The sequence below is a fragment of the Eriocheir sinensis genome, chromosome 15, assembly GCF_024679095.1.
Source record: "Eriocheir sinensis breed Jianghai 21 chromosome 15, ASM2467909v1, whole genome shotgun sequence".
Taxonomy (NCBI): Eukaryota; Metazoa; Arthropoda; class Malacostraca; order Decapoda; family Varunidae; genus Eriocheir; species Eriocheir sinensis.
Window position 1 is genome coordinate 15,736,180 of NC_066523.1, and position 18,628 is coordinate 15,754,807.

Here is an 18,628-nt window from a genome sequence, read left to right on the forward strand (position 1 = left end):
ATTTCTTTTTATTGTATTTCTTGTGGTTCGTTGATTTCTTCTTCTTTTTTGTCTTTATTTCTGTTGCAAAAGAATGAATATAATGCTGATGCTGATGATGTTGATGATGGTATAAAGTTTCTGTGTGGGAGGGGGGAAGGAGGTAAAACATAAGGAATATAAGAAAAAACAAGAAAAAAAGTTAGAGAATGAAAGAAAGAAAAAAACATAGACCTCAGTTTAAATTCCATTGAAATCGTTGCGTCGATAAATGTAAAGTCGAGAGAGAGAGAGAGAGAGAGAGAGAGAGAGAGAGAGAGAGAGAGAGAGAGAGAGAGAGAGAGAGAGAGAGAGAGAGAGAGAGAGACGACTTAGCGGCAACAACATAAACGTTAAGAACCAAAGTTATATACATCACCCTGAACCCCCCCCCCCCTCTTCGTCCTTCCCTCCCTCTCCTTCCCTCTCTCCCCTCACTCCCCTCTCTCCCATCCTCTCTTTTCCCCTTCCTTCCCTTCCTCCCTTATCTATATCCCCTCTTTCCTTCCATCTTTTTTTTATCTCCTTCCCTCTCGCTGTTCTCTCACCCCTTTTCTTCCCCCTCTTTTCTCCTCTTTCCTCCTTTATCTCCTTTCTTATCATCTTCCTTCTTATTTACGTCTTTCCTTTCCTCTTATTTTCACTACTTTTAACTCCTTCTCTTTCTCTCTCTTTTTCTTTGCCTTCATCCAGTGTGTGTGTGTGTGTGTGTGTGTGTGTGTGTGTGTGTGTGTGTGTGTGTGTGTATTCTCCCCCTCCCCCTCCCCCTCCCTCCCCGAAAGTCTATACATATTCCATAATTTAATCACAATGTCATTAGTCGCTGATGAGCAGACAATAACGCTAATGTTGATATTATTTAAGCTCGAGGGCGCGGTTGTGAAATTATTCCGTCGCGTCGCCTGCACTAACTAACGAAGAGGGAAGGAAGGAGAGAAGGGATGACAGCGTGAGAATGAAAGAGAGATAACTGATGAATAAGGGAAGGATTGGGTCAGAAGAAATAGCTATAGAGAAGAGAGAATTGAAGAGTGAAAGGAGAGGAAAGGAAGACTGTATGAGTTGATTTATAAGAAGACGCAGAAACCCAAAGGAGGAACGTAAAGAAAGTATAGGAAAGAAGGGAAAGTGCACTGGGGGAAAGGGTTTATAGTGTGATATAAGAAGGGAAACTGTAGAGATAGGATAGGGAAAGGGACAGAAGGTAATGGGAAAGAAAATATATATGTTGAAAGAAGACAGGGAGAGAAGGGGAAGGAAAGGACAGAGGGAGGGAAGGAGAAGTCATGGAAGAAGTGATGGGAGGAAGAGAGGGGATGAAAACTACACGAAAGAAAGGAATGCTTGAGAGAAGAGAGACAAGACGTAGAACAGTTGACAGAAGAATAGGAAAAAGATGTAGACAAAATGAGAGAGAGAGATAGAGGAAAAAGGAGAGGAATGGATAATGTGAGGAGTGAAGTTGGAGTGATACAATAAAAGAAAGAAAATATGAAGGAAAATGGAAAATATAATAGAGGAATAAAATGAAAAAGGAGAAAGTGATAGGCAAGGGGTGGAGAATGGAAACAAAAGGGAGTTAGGAAGGAAAAGGGGAGGTGGTGTGGTAGGCAGGAAAGGAACTCAAAGAAGCACTAAATAATGCAACAACAGACGAAAGAAAGGGAAGAGGAGGCAGGAAAGAAAGAACAGGATGGCAGCAAAGGAAAGTAAAGGTCGAAACAAAAGCAGGAGAAGCAGAGGAAAGTAAAGGTCGAAACAAAAGCAGGAAGAAGACGAAATAGAAAAGGAGATGGCATAGCAAGGAAAGGAAACAGGGAGAGAGAAGGGAAAAGGAAGAATGATAGTTAAGAGGGACAGGCAGTGGAAGAGAGAGGAGTATGTATGTATCAGGGAAGGGAGGAGGTGGTGCCAGGGTCGGGAGGGGGAGGAGGTGGGGAGGTAGTGCCAGACTTAAGTTGTGCCAGGACTGCGTCTCGAGGTCACACACACACACACACACACACACACACACACACACACACACACACACACACACACACAGAGACACAGACACAAACAAATGAGAGAGAGAGAGAGAGAGAGAGAGAGAGAGAGAGAGAGAGAGAGAGAGAGAGAGAGAGAGAGAGAGAGAGAGAGAGAGAGATGCATCTGTTTATTTACTTCCCTATTTTTGTTTGTTATTTCAAGATTTTTTCCCTGACTTTTACAATCCACTATCTTTTTTTTCCTATACATAGCTTTTACACACACACACACACACACACACACACACACACACACACACACACCTCATTTCCTCTGTCATTTGTTTTAAGTTGCCTATCACATCTTTTTTTCCACTTCTATCTCCCATCATCTGTTTCCCATCTATCTCCCAAAGCACCGGAAGCAAGTTGTCTGTAAGCGGCTTAAAGTCTACGCTAAACCGCCAGTCTATCAGTCCGGTGTTCGCTATTTTCGTAAGGTTGGACGTGGAAGCAAAATTGATATTGTTGTCGGGATGTGCTGCACGGAACAACACGGACAGGAAAGACTTGGAACGCACGAGAAGGCTTTTGTTGTGTCCTTTTTCGATGGTAACTTGCGCTGATCAGGAAGAAAAGAAGGAGAAGAAGTAGAAGAAGAAGAAGAAGAAGAAGAAGAAGAAGAAGAAGAAGAAAAGAAGAAAAAATAAAAATAAAAGAAAAAGAAAAAGAAGAAGAAAAAGAAGAAGAAAAGGAAAGAAGGAATGAAAAGAAAGAAAGAAAGAAATATTGGAATAAGGATTGTTTAAAGAAGAACAAAAGCAACAAAAAACAAAAACAGATGAACAGGAAGAGGAACAAAACGAGGAGGTGGAAATTTGAAAAGATAAAGATGAAAAAGAAAATGACCTAGAGATTAAATGACGAAAGAAGGGCAAGAAGAAACATCACAACTAGAATAAAAATATCAGACACAAAAGATAGACAACAAAAAATAGAGAAAATGAACAAAAAGAAAAATGAAAAAGTGGGACAGGTTCAAGAAAAGAGAGGAAAAGAAGCAGAAGGAAAGAAAAAAAGGGAAGAACTATAAAAAGAAGTATTGGAATATGAATTGTTTTAAGAACGAGATCAACGAAAAACAGGAAAAGAGGAACAAGAAGAGGAAAAAGACGATAAAGAAGAAAAGAAAATGATGAGAAAGAAAACAAATTAGATAAAAAGAAAGAAGAGGTAGAAGAAGCAAAATAACCAGAACAAAAAAGGACGTAAGAGAAGGAATAGAAAATAACAAAGAATAAAAGATATCAAACCAAAATAAAAAAATAAACCAGGACAGAACCAAAAAAAAATACTCAAAAGAAAGAATGGAAGATGAGACGAAAACAAAACAAAACAAAAATAACCAGAACAAAAATAAAAACAGGACAGGAGAAAAAAAATCGAAAAGAAAGAATGAATTAAGAAGGACGACAAGAGCCAGAAAAAAAAAAAAAGAACGAAAAAGGAAACAAAGCAGCAAAAGAAGTAGGAGATGAAGTTGGTTAGGTTAGGTTAGGTTAGGTTAGGTTATGACAGGAGAAAAAATGAAAAGAAACAATGGATTAAGGAGGACAAGAGCCAAAAATATAAAAAAAGAACGAAAATGGAAACAAAGCAGCAGAAGAAGTAGGAGATGAAGTAGGTTAGGTTAGGTTAGGTTAGGTTAGGTTAGGACAGGAAAAAAAAAGCACTCGAAAAGAAAGAATGGATTAAGAAGGAGGACAAGAGCCAAAAATATTTAAAAAAAAGAACGAAAAAGGAAACAAAGCAGCAAAAGAAGTCGGAGATGAAGTAGGTTAGGTTAGGTTAGGTTAGGTTAGGACAGGAGAGAAAAAAACGAAAAGAAAAAATGGATTAAGAAGGACCACAAGAGCCAGAAATATAAAAAGAACGAAAAAAAAAGCAACAGAAGAATTAGGAGATGAAGTAGGTTAGGTTAGGTTAGGTTAGGTTAGGACAGGAGAAAGAAAACGAAAAGAAAAAATGGATTAAGAAGGACCACAAGAGCCAGAAATATAAAAAGAACGAAAAAAACCCAGCAGAAGAAGAAGATGAAGTTGGTCCCAGCGAGTAATTATTTCAACCATCAAGTCCTCCACACGTGTCCCGAGAGGCCGTGAAACCACCTGATTAGCGATAACGAGCCAGACGAGACGCGGTTTTTTTATACCATCACTGCGGGAGCCAAGGACGTGTGAGGGACGGAAGGCGAACATAAAAGAAATAAATATCCTGCAAAAAAAACACCATTGACCTTTTTTTCTTTTGGTATCTGTCCATCTATCTATTTATCTGTCAGTATCTATTTATCTGTCTAATTACCCGTCTATCTGTCTATCTATGTCTCAGTGAAAAATATGTGAAAAGACGTTGTTGTGAGTAAATTTTCATCCCTCACCTCAAAGCAGATAATTCTCAAGCTCTTTATTTATCTGTTTTTCTATCCAGCTGTCTCTTCGTCATGGCAAATACGAGACTTAGTACCAAGGTGATCGTGAGCTTTTAGTTTTTCTCGACATTTAGCTGTAATAGTAATAATCCCACGGTGGTAAGATAAAAGGGGAACATTTCTTTTTTTCTTTTCAGTTGACTTTGCTTCTGAACATCAATACCCTTAATATATATCTGTCTCTTTCTAGTCCAAAAATCTCGTTGTGTGTGTGTCTGTGTGTGTGTGTGTGTGTGTGTGTGTGTGTGTGTGTGTGTGTGCGCGATTGCTGAGTTTGTTGACAATTAAGACTAATATTTACACCTCTTGTCACTCAAGCAAGACTGACACGAGCGAGAAGGAGAGAAAAAAAGACAAGCTCCCGCGACGCCCCTTTTTGTCAGAGAGAGAGAGAGAGAGAGAGAGAGAGAGAGAGAGAGAGAGAGAGAGAGAGAGAGAGAGAGAGAGAGAGAGAGAGAGAGAGAGAGAGAGAGAGAGAGAGAGAGAGAAAAACTGGATAGAAATAAATTGATTGGCTGCAGAAATAGATCCGTAATATATAATAAACACACACACACACACACACACACACACACACACACACACACACACACACACACACACACACACACTAATCGATCGTCTGCAGCAAGTGGTCGACTCACCTTGGGGTTCACCTGCCTAATTTACGGTCACTCACACCGCTAATTACCTGTATGCCCTAACCTTACCTTAGTTCACCTTCCCTCCTTCATCTTACCTTACCTTGCCTTACCTAACCTTACCTCTTCTTGCGTTATGATAAGTTTTGCCCTCACCTTACCCCACCTTACCTTACCTGCCCTTATTGTCTCCTATCCCTCCCTTTCCTAACCTTACCTTACCTTACCTTACCTTCCCTTATTTCTCCTATCCCTCCCTTTCCTTACCTCACCTTACCTAACTTAGCCTTACCCTAACTCTCCTTATATATTCTGGCCTCACTTTACTTTGCCCCAGCTTATCTATCCTTCCCTTCCTTTACCTTGCCTTACCCTGCCTTACCTCTCCTACCCTTCCCTTTCCTTATCTTATTTAACCCACCCCTACCTCACCTTATCTTACCTTACCAAACCTTATCTCTCCTCCCCTTCTTTACCTTATCTTTTCACCTATTCTTACCTTATGTTGCCCCACCTTACCCTGCTTACCTTACATTACCTTCCTTTACCTTCCTTTATCTCTCCTAACCTTATATTACCTTTCCTATGCTTATATTACCTTCCTTTCGCCTTTACTATTCTCTCTCTCTCTCTCTCTCTCTCTCTCTCTCTCTCTCTCTCTCTCACACACACACACACACACACACACACACACACACATATACACACACACACACACACACACACACACACACACACACACACACGCACCAATTTTCCGTCCCCTGATTCCTTTTTTCTCTCTTCTCTATACTCAATCCTCCTCCTCCTCTTCCTCCTCCTCTCCTCCTCCTCCTCCTCCTCCCCACGGCCAGGTAATTAAGTGAGCTTCATCAAAGTTACCTTTCCGTGGGGTCGGGGCAGGGAGGGAGGGGGCTGGTCGGCCAGGTAGAGTCGTTTTAATGCTGTACTACTCCAAGGGGACACCTGCCCTGTTAATTAATCACCTTGATGACCCACCTGTTCCTGGCCCTCTACCTGTCTAGCTGAGCACTGAGCCCTTACTTTTACTAATTACTGAATCATTTTTTTTTACCCACTCCCCTTTTTCCTTTTTTTTAGGGGGGGGGAGCAGTTATTAGACACTAGTTCTTGTTTTACTGGTCAGTCACCGTACCAAATCTCTATATTTTCCTGATTTATTACCCTTTTTTCCTCGTTTATTATATTTTTTAGCTGTTTCTAGTGATTTATTTTAATATAATGAATGAACGGGAATAGGAAGAGGAACCACATTCGCAAACAAAACATTTCTCCTAACATTCATTTCGTCTGGCACGTTTTGCAAATTACCTTCCATGTCTCTATTTTTTTTTTACCTTGCACTGTTAACGAGCTTCATTTATATCTCGTGTAAATGAAGGAAGGAAAAAATAAATTGTAGCAGTTAGGCAAGATACATTCACAAACGATAACCTTCAATAAGCTCGTCTCGTCTAATTGTTTTCCATGTCTCATATTTTTTTACCTTGCACTTTTAACGAGCTATATTTTTTTCTTGTGTTAATGAATGAATGAAAGAAAAAACAAGGAATGGGGACACTAAGGACAAATACATTCACAAACGATAACCTTCAATAAGCTCGTCTCGTCTAATTGTTTTCCATGTCTCTTATTTTTTTACCTTGCACTTTTAACGAGCTATATTTTTTTTCTTGTGTAAATGAATGAATGAAAAAAAACAAGGAATGGTATCAGGACACCTCTCCTCCCGAAATTGACCTCTCTTTTTGGCCACTCCTCTGACTTCTATTCAGGAGCAATAAGTAGCAGGCTTTTTTTTTTTTTTCTTTACGCCCTTGAACTGTCTCCTTTGCTGTAGAAAAAAAAAACTAAGGAAAAATACATTCACAAACGATAACTATCAACAACTTCGTCTCGTCTTGCACATATCGTGTTTGCCCAGTTATTAATGTTTTACTTTCTACTATTGAAGGTCTTTATTTTGTACGCGTGTTCGTTAAAAAAAATACGCGTGTTCGTTAAAAAACAGAGGGAAGAAAAAAAGAGAGAAAATAACGTACCGCTTGCACGTATAACACCATTTTTTAATACTTTTCCGTAATTATTTTTATTTTAGAAGCTTTGTCTCATTTTTTAGGTGCAACTGAATGTCGGCGACGGTAAAGAAAAAACGAAGGACACGAAAGGTAGGCCTATTCACAAACGATAAACTACACCAATTCATTCGTTTTCTACTTTCATTTTTCTTCTTTTGGTATTGCGTTGGTGATTCGCTTTACTATTGTCTCATTCTCTTCAGTCATTTTGTGAGAATATGAAGCAAAAAAATAAATCAATTCCACTTTTTACAGTAAAGAAACTCGAGGGCATAAAAAAATAACTATGAATAAAAGGCTCGCTAATCACTGCTCCTGCTTCTCTTAATCTCTTTTCATTTTATTTTCCTCCCTGCTTTATTATTTCTTTATTCTTCTTCCTTTCCTCCTTCCTCTTCCTCGTCTCTCTCTTTCATCTGCTCAGTTATCTACCTTGCTTTCTCTTCCTCCTCCTCCTCCTCTTCTTTCTCATCCTCTTCCTCCTCTCCTTCCTCCTCCTCCCCCTCATTCCCTTCCTCCTTCTCCTCTTCCTCATCTTCTGCTTCTTCTGTTTCTCTTTATCTCTCTTTATTTTCCATTCCTCCCTTCTTTATTTTTCCGTATCCTTTTTTTTCTCCCTCTCCTTCATGCTCCAGCTCTTCTCCCTCGTTCATCTGCTCCATTATCTACTTTGCTTTCTCCTCCTCCTCGTCTTCCTCCTCTCTCCTCCTCCTGTTCTTTCTCATCCATGCTCCTGTAACAACCTTTAAGCGTAGCAAAAACGACAAAAGTAAAAACCAAGAAATAAGTAAGTAATCCCATGCATAAACTAACAAAGAACGCCCCACCCCGCTACCCCGCAAGAGATTCAATGATTCTTTTGTCCTCGTATAATAAGGGATTGCCGTGTCGAGTCCCATCCGGAGGGCAAAACACATGATTAGATCCCGCACGTCTTCCCTTATATTCGCTGGTTGACACGGCGGCGGGCGAGGGAGAGAAAATTGTAAGAGTGATTATGCGGCGCTGAAACTAATTTGTTTAGGAGCGAGGGAAAGAGAAATAGGAGAAGCAAGCTGATGAGGAGGAGGAGAAGGAAGAAGGAGGAGGAGGAGGAGGAATACGAGGAGGAGAAAGCAAGGTAGATAATAGAGCAGATGAACGAGGGGGAGGAGAAAGAGGAGGAGGAAGAAGGAGGAAAAGAAGAATACGGAAGAATAAAGAAGAGAGGAATGGAAAATAAAAAGAGATAAAGAGAAACAGGAGAAGCAAGATGATGATGAGGAGGAGGAGAAGGAGGGGGAAGAAGGAAAGGAGGAAAAGGATGAGAAAGAAGAAGAGGAAGAGGAGGAGGAAAAGGAGAAGGAGAAAAGGAAGTATAAGAAAGAATAAAGAAGGGAGAAATGGAAAATGAAAAGAGATAAAGAAAAACAGGAGAAGCAGGATGATGACGAGGAGGAGAAATAAGGGGACGAGGAGGAAGAGGAGAAAAGGGAGGAGGAAGGAAAGAAAGAGGAGATAGCAAGATAGATAATAAAACAAATAAAAGAGGGAGAAGAGGAAGGACAACGAGGAACACGAAAAAAGAAAGAATCAAGCAGGGAGGAATAGAAAATGGAAAGAGATTAAGAGAACGAGTTGTTTGTGTGTTCGAGGAGGGGGGAAAAGAAACATGAGACTTACGGCCAATGACAAAACCTCCGGGAAAAGTAAACAGCTAGGATTAAGAGGTGTGGAGGAGGCTCGCGCGCCAGCCCCCTCACGTGAAGCAGCCGCGGGTAAACTCGTCTCCCGAACCTAAATATAGAGAGAGCGGGAACGGCGAGGAAGGGTGAAGAGAGAGAGAGAGAGAGAGAGAGAGAGAGAGTACAAATAGACAAGAATTGAACGATTGGGCTTCAAAGAGAGAGGAAACGTCAAAAAAGAAGGAGAAAAAGGGTGTGGAAACGTCAAAGAATACGTTAGAGAGAGAGAGAGAGAGAGAGAGAGAGAGAGAGAGAGAGAGAGAGAGAGAGAGAGAGAGAGAATAGGACGAGTTACGTGCGTGCGTGTAGCCACATTCTCCTCTCGTAACGCACTGACTCGGGGAAGGTACGAGTGATTGGTTTTGTCCTGCCGGTGATGGGACGAGATGGTGTTGGGTGTGTGTCTTTTTCCCTCTTCTTCATACAGGAAAAATAGAGAAAGGCGAGAGAAAAAAAAAACCAAGAGAAATTAAAAAGATAGTAACAAAACAGGAAGGAAAATCTTGATAATTATTCCTTCAGAAGATTGAATAGCAGAAGTAAAAAAAAATATTGACAAAGTTATGATAGTTTTAGGGGTGTCTCGCTTTTTTCTCTGGTATGTGATTGTTTGTTGGAGTGAAGACAGTGTGTAATCAGTAGAACCCAAGACTGTTACTGGTCTGGTATAGAAATCAAGGAGTGAAGATAACGGCAAACTCTTTTATTAGGAAGATGGACTAAGCAGGAAACAAGGAATAATGTCTATAGCTATATACAACAGCTTAATAGAAGGCTGTCTGTCTTTCTGTCTGTATGTATGTCTATGTTTGTGTGTATATATGTATGTATGATGGTATATATGCATAACTGTATAAGAATGAATGTTTGTGCTTTTGTATGTAATCTGTGTAATGATTCTATATGTATGTATGTGCCTGATTCAATGTGCTTATATTTGTATGTACATCTGTGTGTGTGTATGTATGTATGCGTTTATGATCATCCGGGAAATCACCTTATTCATTAGTTAACCGAAACGAAATTTCAATACGGAAAATAAATGCATGAATTACGAACGCGGATGATTTTTTTTCAACTTTTTAAGCATCAAAGGGTTAGTGAGTTGTAAATTCATAATTCTCCGTATTCATTTAAACTCTATGATGTGTAAGTGACGCTTTGTCGTTGATTGTTATACGCATATACAAAATAAAGATTAATAAATAAATCGATAAATAGATAGTCAGACGCAAATTACGGAAACAAAAAAACAAAGCAAAGCAAGGTAAAGCAATCACACACACACACACACACACACACACACACACACACACACACACACACACACACACACACACACACACACACACACACACACACACACACACACACACACACACACACACACACACACACACACAGTCGAGACCAAACAGTGACATCAAGGAAAGATAAAAGCTTAAAAAAAAAAGGAAAGCAAAATAAAGGAAAAATTGTAACAGGAAACACACTGCAACGAAGCCTTTCTTTGGGCCAATAGTTTCCCATTGTGTTCCCTTTGTGTTGCTGTGTGTGTGTGTGTGTGTGTGTGTGTGTGTGTGTGTGTGTGTGTGTGTGTGTGTGTGTGTGTGTGTGCATTGGAGAGAGTCACGAATGTTATTATCTTTTGTCCGGTTATATTTCCGCTTAGAGAGAGAGAGAGAGAGAGAGAGAGAGAGAGAGAGAGAGAGAGAGAGAGGTGTTCTTGTTAATGACAGTTCCTTTGATCCCTCGCATCCCTCTCGATCTTCCTTCATCCTTGCCTCAGTCTCTTCATCCCTCTATCCTTCTCTCTCTCTCTCTCTCTCTCTCTCTCTCTCTCTCTCTCTCTCTCTCTCTCTCTCTCTCTCCAACTTTATTTCCCCTTCCAGGTTTCTTCTTTATTGTGTCTCCATCTGAAGTTACATCGTATACCTCCTGATCCTCTTTATCTCTTTCTCTTTGTCTCTCTTCTCTCTCTGTCGCTTCCTCTTTCTTGGTGTCATTTTATTATCATCTCTCTGCCACTTCTTCCTCTTCCTCCTCTCCTTCTCTTCTTCCTTCACTCAGTTACTTTCTTCTTCTCTTTTACACTTTTTCCTTTTCTTTGCCGCGTCCTCTTTTTCTCCTTCTTTTCCTCCTTTATCACGTCAGTTTCCTTTCTCTTTTACTTACTCCTCCTCTCCGTCATTTCCTTCTTTTCCTCTTTTTCTTCTTTTCTTCACTTCCTCTTCCTCTCTGCTAATTCTTCCTTTACTTCGCCATTTCCTCCTCCTTCTTTTCTTTTCCTCCTTCATTACCCTCTATTTCCCTCTTCTTCCTTCTCTCCCTCATTTCCACCGTTTCTTTACTACCTTCCTCTTTCATTCTTCACTTCCTTCTTCACTTCCTCACATTTTTCTTCTCTTCTCCACTTCCTCCTCCTATACATCACTTTCCTTCCTCACTTCCTCCTTTCCTCCGCCATTTCCTCCTTCCCTTTCTTTTATTTTCTCTCTTTTTTATGCTGCAAAGTTACGTCATAATAAAATGGCCGTTCCCTTTTTCAATATTATCAACATTTTCTCTTAATTCTCGCTGCTCCGCGTTTCCCTGAACTCGATTATTTATTACTTCAAAAACATTCATTTTATGCGCGTCGTTCATGGTCATGTTCTCTCTCTCTCTCTCTCTCTCTCTCTCTCTTCTTTGGTGAGGTCGTAAGTTTAAAAGGAATATTTCGTAATCATTTTTCATTTCAATTGTGCTTTTTGTCATTTTTTTCTTTCATCCGACTTTCCTTTGATGTTTGTCTGGCGCCATTCATTATTATTAGCATCTGCAAGGCGTATATTCACTGCGGTTCATTGTTACGACGTTTTTTTTCTTTTTTTAGTTTTCTGAATTTTCATCACACAAAAAAAAAGCCCGAACGTTGAAAGGAAAGAGTTTTATTGCCCCAAAGCTTCGCTCTTCATTATTTACAATCTCTTTTTCATTGCTTTTGTTATCGTTATTTCCACATTATATATTAGTTCTTGGTCTTTGTCACCTATAAAACAAGACTCAATACAGCACAACACTGATTTTTTTATTTCTTTTATTTGTCGCCACCTCAAGTAAAGCGCGTACGTCTCTCCGAGGAAGGACCACACAGGCTCATGAAGGGGAGGGGAAGGTGCCGAGAGACAGACTTTATCGCAGATGTCAGCCTAGCCGACCAAGTGGGTCTGTCGACGAGAACTGGCGTGTCTCCAGACTTGATTAATGAGAACCGAAATATATGAAAGTCATCCCATAAACAACTCTTATTTTCATTCATTTAATTTCTTTTATTTTCCAATTGTTTATTTACGACCCCTAAATAACAAATCATATCATAGCGCAGCACAGGACAGCTTCTTTTATCATTCATTTCATGCAATTTTGCTTTTTCAAATATTTAGCGCTTTCCACAGACAGACATGGAGGCGACACAGCAGATTCCCAGAACACAGTAAGGATATCATGTTCAGCATCTCCTCTAACAAGCTAAACCATGGCGCAGCGCTCGGAGAAACATGATATTAAACTTTCCTTGCACAGCACAGCACAGCGCAGCTTAGGACAGAAGAGAGAGGACAGAAATAGGTTACAGCAGATTCGCAGAACACATGAAGCATATCACACGCTGCATCCCTGTTTTAGAAGCAATATCGGATGCAGCAAAAGCGACAAATGTTACTGATTTGCTTTCTGTCATCAACACAACACAAAACACATTAGGAAATAATAGCACAGGGAAAACATAAAGACTGAAAAGCGGATTCCAGAACTCAGCAAGCATATCACCCGCTGTATCCGGCCTTTTAGAAGCAATAGTGTAGCAGCGATGGCAACGAATGATAATAATGTGTTTAGTATCATCAACACTTCACAGCACAAGAGAACAGGACAGACAGAGGCACTAGAGAGCAGATTCCCAGGAAACAGCAAGTCTATAACGCGCTGTATTCCTTTTTTAGCAGCGATATTGGAGGCAACAGTTGTGACGAATGATATTAATTTGTTTTGCATCACCAGCACAACACAGAATACAACACAGAGCAAGAGCACAAGACAGACAGACAGACAGACAGACCTGAAAGCAAATTCCCAGAACATAGCAAGCATATCACATCTGTATTCGGCCCTTCAGAAGTAGAGGCAGCAAAGGCGATGTATGACCAACTGCGCTTCACCAGCACAACACAGAACAAGCGCACAGGAGACACAGAGGTGACTCATCAGCTCCCCTCCCTGCATCAACTCCCCTTCTCTTAATGACTGTCTTCTGCCTCTTAAACTCTGCAGGAATGTTGCCTTGCTTTTTAACTTCTATCGATATTTTCATGCTGATTGCTCTTCTGCACTTGCTGACTGCATTCCTCTACCACTCCCATTACCCTACCCATTACACACTTTCTACTCTCGCCCATCTCCATACAATCCAAACCTCTAATGCAAGAGTTAACCAGTACATTATTTTCTTTTATCCCTTTTGCTGGTAAACTCTTCCTGTATATGTATTTTCTCTTGCCTACTTTTAAGAGGAGAGTATCAAGACACCGTCAAATAACTTTGGCCTCTCTGTTTTCAACTCTTCTACCAACATTATTTGCAAGAAGAGCGCCATTGCGGGCTTTTTTTGTTTTCTTTTGTTTGTATTTACCCCTTTGAGCTGCCTCCTTCTCTGTAAGATAAAGAAACTTGAGAGCAGATTCCCAGCACACGGCATGCATATCAAGCGCTGTTTCCGCGCTTTAGAAGCAACAGTTGAGGCAGAAACCACGACGAATTATAAGAATTTATTTTGTATCGCCAACACTTAACGACACACGAGCACAGGACAGACAGAATGATTAGAGAGCAGCCTCCCAGAACACAGCAAGCCAGCATATCACACCCACTGCACCGGGTCTCAACAAGCGATCGTGGAGCAGCGGAGACAACACAATACTTTTTGACTCAACAACAGAACACAAGATAGACAGAATGATTAGAGAGCAGCTTCCCAGAACACAGCAAGCAAGCATATCACATCCACTGCACCAGGTCTCAACAAGCGATCGTGGGCAGCGGAGACAACAACGTAATACTTTTTCACTCAACAACAGAGCACAGGACAGACAGAATGATTAGATAGCACTTTCCCGGAACACAGCAAGCAAGCACCTCACACTCCTTGTACCCGGTCTCAACAAACGATCATGTAGCAGCGGAGACAACACAACGTAATACTTTTTCACTCAACAACAGAGCACAGGACAGACAGAATGATTAGATAGCACTTTCCCGGAACACAGCAAGCAAGCACCTCACACTCCTTGTACCCGGTCTCAACAAACGATCATGTAGCAGCGGAGACAACACATCATACCTTTCGACAGTCAACAACAAAACACAGGACAGCCAGAAAAGCGAGCAAGACGGCCGATCAAGCATATCAGGCCCGCCCTCTCGTCAAGCGAAGGTGCAGCAGCGGAAGCGACGGGTAATATTGATGTCTGGTGCGTCTGTGTGGACATAACAATAAACCATCGCCAGCGTTGTAGTTGTTTGGGAATTCTCGTAATCCTCCATCGTTCACGTCCTCGCCTGTCTTTGTGTGCAGGCCGTATAGTGTGTGTGTGTGTGTGTGTGTTAGCTTGTTTGATTTTGTGTGCGTGCGTGTGTGTAGATAGATAGGAGGAGGATGCTGGTGGGGGTGGTGGTGATAATAGATAAGGAGATAATAGATGAAAATGTTGCCATGTGGTGATGATGATGGTGGTGCTGATAAGGGTAATGGATGAAGATGTCTATAATATCATGATGGGGGTGATTGTGGTGGTGATGGTGATGGTTGAAGGTGTTGTTAGTAGAGGGGTGATGTTGGTCGAAAATGCTGGTAATGGTGACGGTGATAGTGTTTGTTATGATGATGATGATGATGATGATGATGGTCGGAGGCGCTGCGTTGCCAAATCATTCAGCTTAAGGAGGCTCTTTTGAATATATTTTCCCATCAACTTTCTCGTGTCTACTTTTATTTAACATCACTGATACATCTACTTTGCTTACCCTATCTTCTAATCTATATATTCTTATTTATCAGATGGATCCACACCACCGTTGACCTCCTCCGGGACGCCCACACAGCTCGCGAACAGGTATGTAGTATGCTGTTTTTACCACGTATTACTCAATTGATGGACTATTCACACTTTCATACTTCTGTTTTCACCCTTCTTCGCCCTGTTACTAAATCAAGAGCAATTTAAGTAGCGGGCTTTTTTTTCTTCCTTTCTTTACGCCCTTGAACTGTCTCCTTACCTGTAAAAAAAAAATTATATACTCGCACGAAGAATATTAGAAGCGAGGAACGTCAGCCGCTTCTGCATAACGAATTTAAACGCCTCTTTTATCTCTTTTTAAAGGATGCTATGCAAATATTCATAAGTGCCGGTGTTTTTATCTTCCGACCAAGCTCCAATCTCTGTCCCTCTCCCCCTCTCCATTGATCCTCCCCCCCCCCCTTCCTCTCGCGCCCTTCCCTCTCCTTCTCCAGTAATCTACCCCTCCCTCGCTCCCCTTCCCCTTATCTTTCCTCTCCCATCCATCTTTTTGTCCCTCTTCCTCCTTTGATATCCCCCCTTCCCCTCATTCACTCATATCTTTCCCCTTTTCATCCTTTCCTTCCCTTGCTTCTCCTCCGTTCCCACCCTTTCTTTTCCTTTCATCTTTGCTGTCTTCTCTCCCTCCCCTTAATTGCCCCTTCCTCTCCCTTTCCTGTAACTATTCCTCTCCTTCCTCTCCCTGTCCGCTCCCTCACATTAGTTTCCCTCCTCTTCCCATTCTCTCCTTCAAACTAGCCTTCTCCTTCTACCTCTCCCTCTTCCACACTCCCTCTCCTTCTCCCTCTTCTTCGACCTCTCCTCTCTCTGTAACTATTCCTCTCCTTCCTCTCCCTGTCATCTCCCTCCTCTTCCCTCTCTCTCCTTCAAACTCTCCTTCTCCCTCTACCTCTCCCTCTTCCATGCTCCCTTTCCCTCTACTTCTACGTCTCCCTCCCTCTCCCTCTCTCTCCTCCTCAACGCTCCCTTAGGCCCAGGACGCCCAGGCTCGTTTAAGAGACTTTACGCACTCCGCTTTTTGCCGGACAGGGCTTTATGGGGCCCGACGAGGAGGAGGGGAAGGAGGGGAATGGGAAGGAAGAGGAGAAGGGAGGAGGAGACAGAGAGGAGGAGGAGAGGAGGAGGAGGAAGACATGGGAAGGTTTCAGGGAGTGGATGATTCGCAGCAGTGACTTCCCTTCCCTTTCCTTCCCTTCCCTTCCCTTGCCTTCCCTTTCTTTCCCTGCCTTGCCATTCTTTTCCTTTCCCTTTCATCTTCTTGCCTTCCCTTTCTTTCCCTTGCCTTCCCTTCCTTTCCCCGCCTCCCCACTCATTTCCTTTCCCTTTCATCCTCTTCCCTTCCCTTCTCTTCTGTTGTTTTCTTTTCCCTTCCCTTCCCTTCTCTTCTGTTGCTTTCTTTTCCCTTCCCTTCTCTTCCGTTGCTTTCTCTTCCCTTCCCTTCTATTGCCTCCCTTTACTCCCCCTTCCTTTTCCTGCCTCCCCACTCATTTCCTTTCCCTTTCATCCTCTTCCCTTCCCTTCTCTTCCGTTGCTTGCTATTCCCTTCCCTTTTCTTGCCTCCCCTTACTTTCCCTTCCTTTCCCTGCCTTCCCATTCATTTCCTTTCCCTTTCATCCTGTCGTTCATCTCTTCCCTTTCATCTCATTATTTTCTCTTCATTTCCACCTCATCTCATTCCCTTCTCCTCTCGTCCATTTAATCCACTTTCCTTTCTCCTTGTACATCCCTTTCCGTCCTTTCCATGGCCTGCTTTGCCCTGTCCTTCCATGTCCTTTCCTTCCCGTGGTAACCCGGATGAAGCAATGGTCTTGTGTCCTGGAGTAACAGGTTCTCAGCCACCACAGACTCAAGGGCCAATGTGACGGAGATGAGCACTGAGGCCACGCATAGTTTTAGCGTATACCCCCAACTTTACCTTTACCTTTCCTTCCTTGCCCCACCCTCCCCTGCCCTTTTCTCCCCTTCCCTTCTCTTCCCTCCCTCCTGCCTGCATCGTCTATTTCCTCACCCTTCTCACACTCCCCCTCGCGTGAATCCCTCCTGTGATCTCTCTCCATACCTGCACCCTCGCTCTGATGATCCGCCCTTCACACCTGTATACCTGCCTCGCTTGGACCTGTGACATACCAGCAATTTTCCCTTCCTATCTCTGGATATACCTGAGTCTTTACCTTCCCGAGTCCCTTCAACACCTTTTCTTCATTTCTCTCCGTCAATATGTATTTTTTTCTCTTTCTCCCTTTCTTTCTCTTCTTGGCTCCTCCATTCCTTCATTCCTCCCTCCAGCATTATTTTCCTCCTTTTTCTCATTCTTCCTCTCTATTTTTTTTCCTTTTCTGCTTGTCTCCCTTTCTTTCTCCCTCCGTTAAGTTCGTTTCTTCCTCTTTCCTCTTCCACCCTTCTCTTTTTTTCCTGCATTCTTTTTCTTCTTATATTTCCACAGTCCTCTACAACACATAATATCTTCCTTATTCTTTCCTCTTTTTCCCTTTTACCTTTCCTCACCTTTTCCTTCCTCCTTTTACCACGTACTTTCTTTTTCCTTTCCTCTATCTCTATTTCACTTTCTTCCCCTTCCAATCTTCCATCTCTCCTCTTCACCTGTTTGTTCATTTATACCTCCAACACCTGCGTTTTTTTTTTCATCGTCCGTCACCTGAGACCGTGAATTTTATCAATGGTACCCGTCCAAACTCATTTACGTCATTCCCTGCATCTTCATATTCACTCACGCACATCTGTAGCCCTCTTTCATCGCACACCTGTATCCCTCCACCTGTACACCTGTTTTACCTAATAATTCCCACTGATCACTCACACTCACTAGTTTTGACTCTTAACCTCCCTAATTTCCTTCCCGTTTTCCTATTATTTTTTTTTCTTATACAGTTTTCATCTCGTTTTCCTTTTCTCTCCATTTTTCTTCCCCTTTTCATCTCTTTCTCTCCATTTTTCTTCCCTTTTTCGCTACATCTTCAACTTTCTTTCTTATTAATGTCTTTATATCTCTTAATCCTTTCATCTTTTTCTTTTCATTTTCCTCGCCCTTCTCCCATTTTTCTTTCGTTTTTACACCTCTCTTCCTTCCTATATTCCTTGCTCTTTTCCCTACATCTTCACCTTTCTTTCTTCTTTAATGATTTTTTTTCTCTTACGCCTTTAGTCTTTTTCTTTTCATTTTCCTCGTCATTGCATCCTCTCCCTCTCCACCCTTTTCTTTCGTATTCATAATTCTCATCTTTCTTATTTTCCTTCCTTTCCTTTTCGCTACATCCTCGCCCTTCTTCCCTTTTTTATGTCTATATATGTTTTTTTCTCTTACACTTTTCATCTCTTTATTTTTCTTTTCTTCGCTACTTCCTCGCCTTCTTCGCCCTTTTCTGATTTATTTACATCTTTCGTCTTCCCTATTTTCCTTTCTCTCTTCGTTGCATTTTCTTCCTTCTATTTATCTATCCTGTTTACACATCTCATCTACCTTATTTTCCTTCCTTCCTTCACTACTTTGTCACCTTCCTTCCCTGGCCTTACTCTCCCCTTCATTCTAATCCGGTACGTCTTTTTATGTATACCTT

The 18,628-nt window shown here is 41.7% G+C and overlaps 1 protein-coding gene across 1 annotated transcript in view; it reads left to right on the forward strand.

The window, feature by feature from the left end:
* LOC126998950 (uncharacterized) overlaps nucleotides 1–15,444 on the forward strand; it is a 204,955-nt gene extending 189,511 nt beyond the window's left edge. The window contains exon 5 of the mRNA XM_050861241.1: nucleotides 15,035–15,444. Within this exon, the coding sequence (XP_050717198.1) occupies nucleotides 15,035–15,200 (166 nt within the window). The 3' untranslated portion in view covers nucleotides 15,201–15,444. The remainder of the gene's footprint in view (nucleotides 1–15,034) is intronic.
* The last annotated feature ends 3,184 nt before the right edge of the window (nucleotides 15,445–18,628 follow it).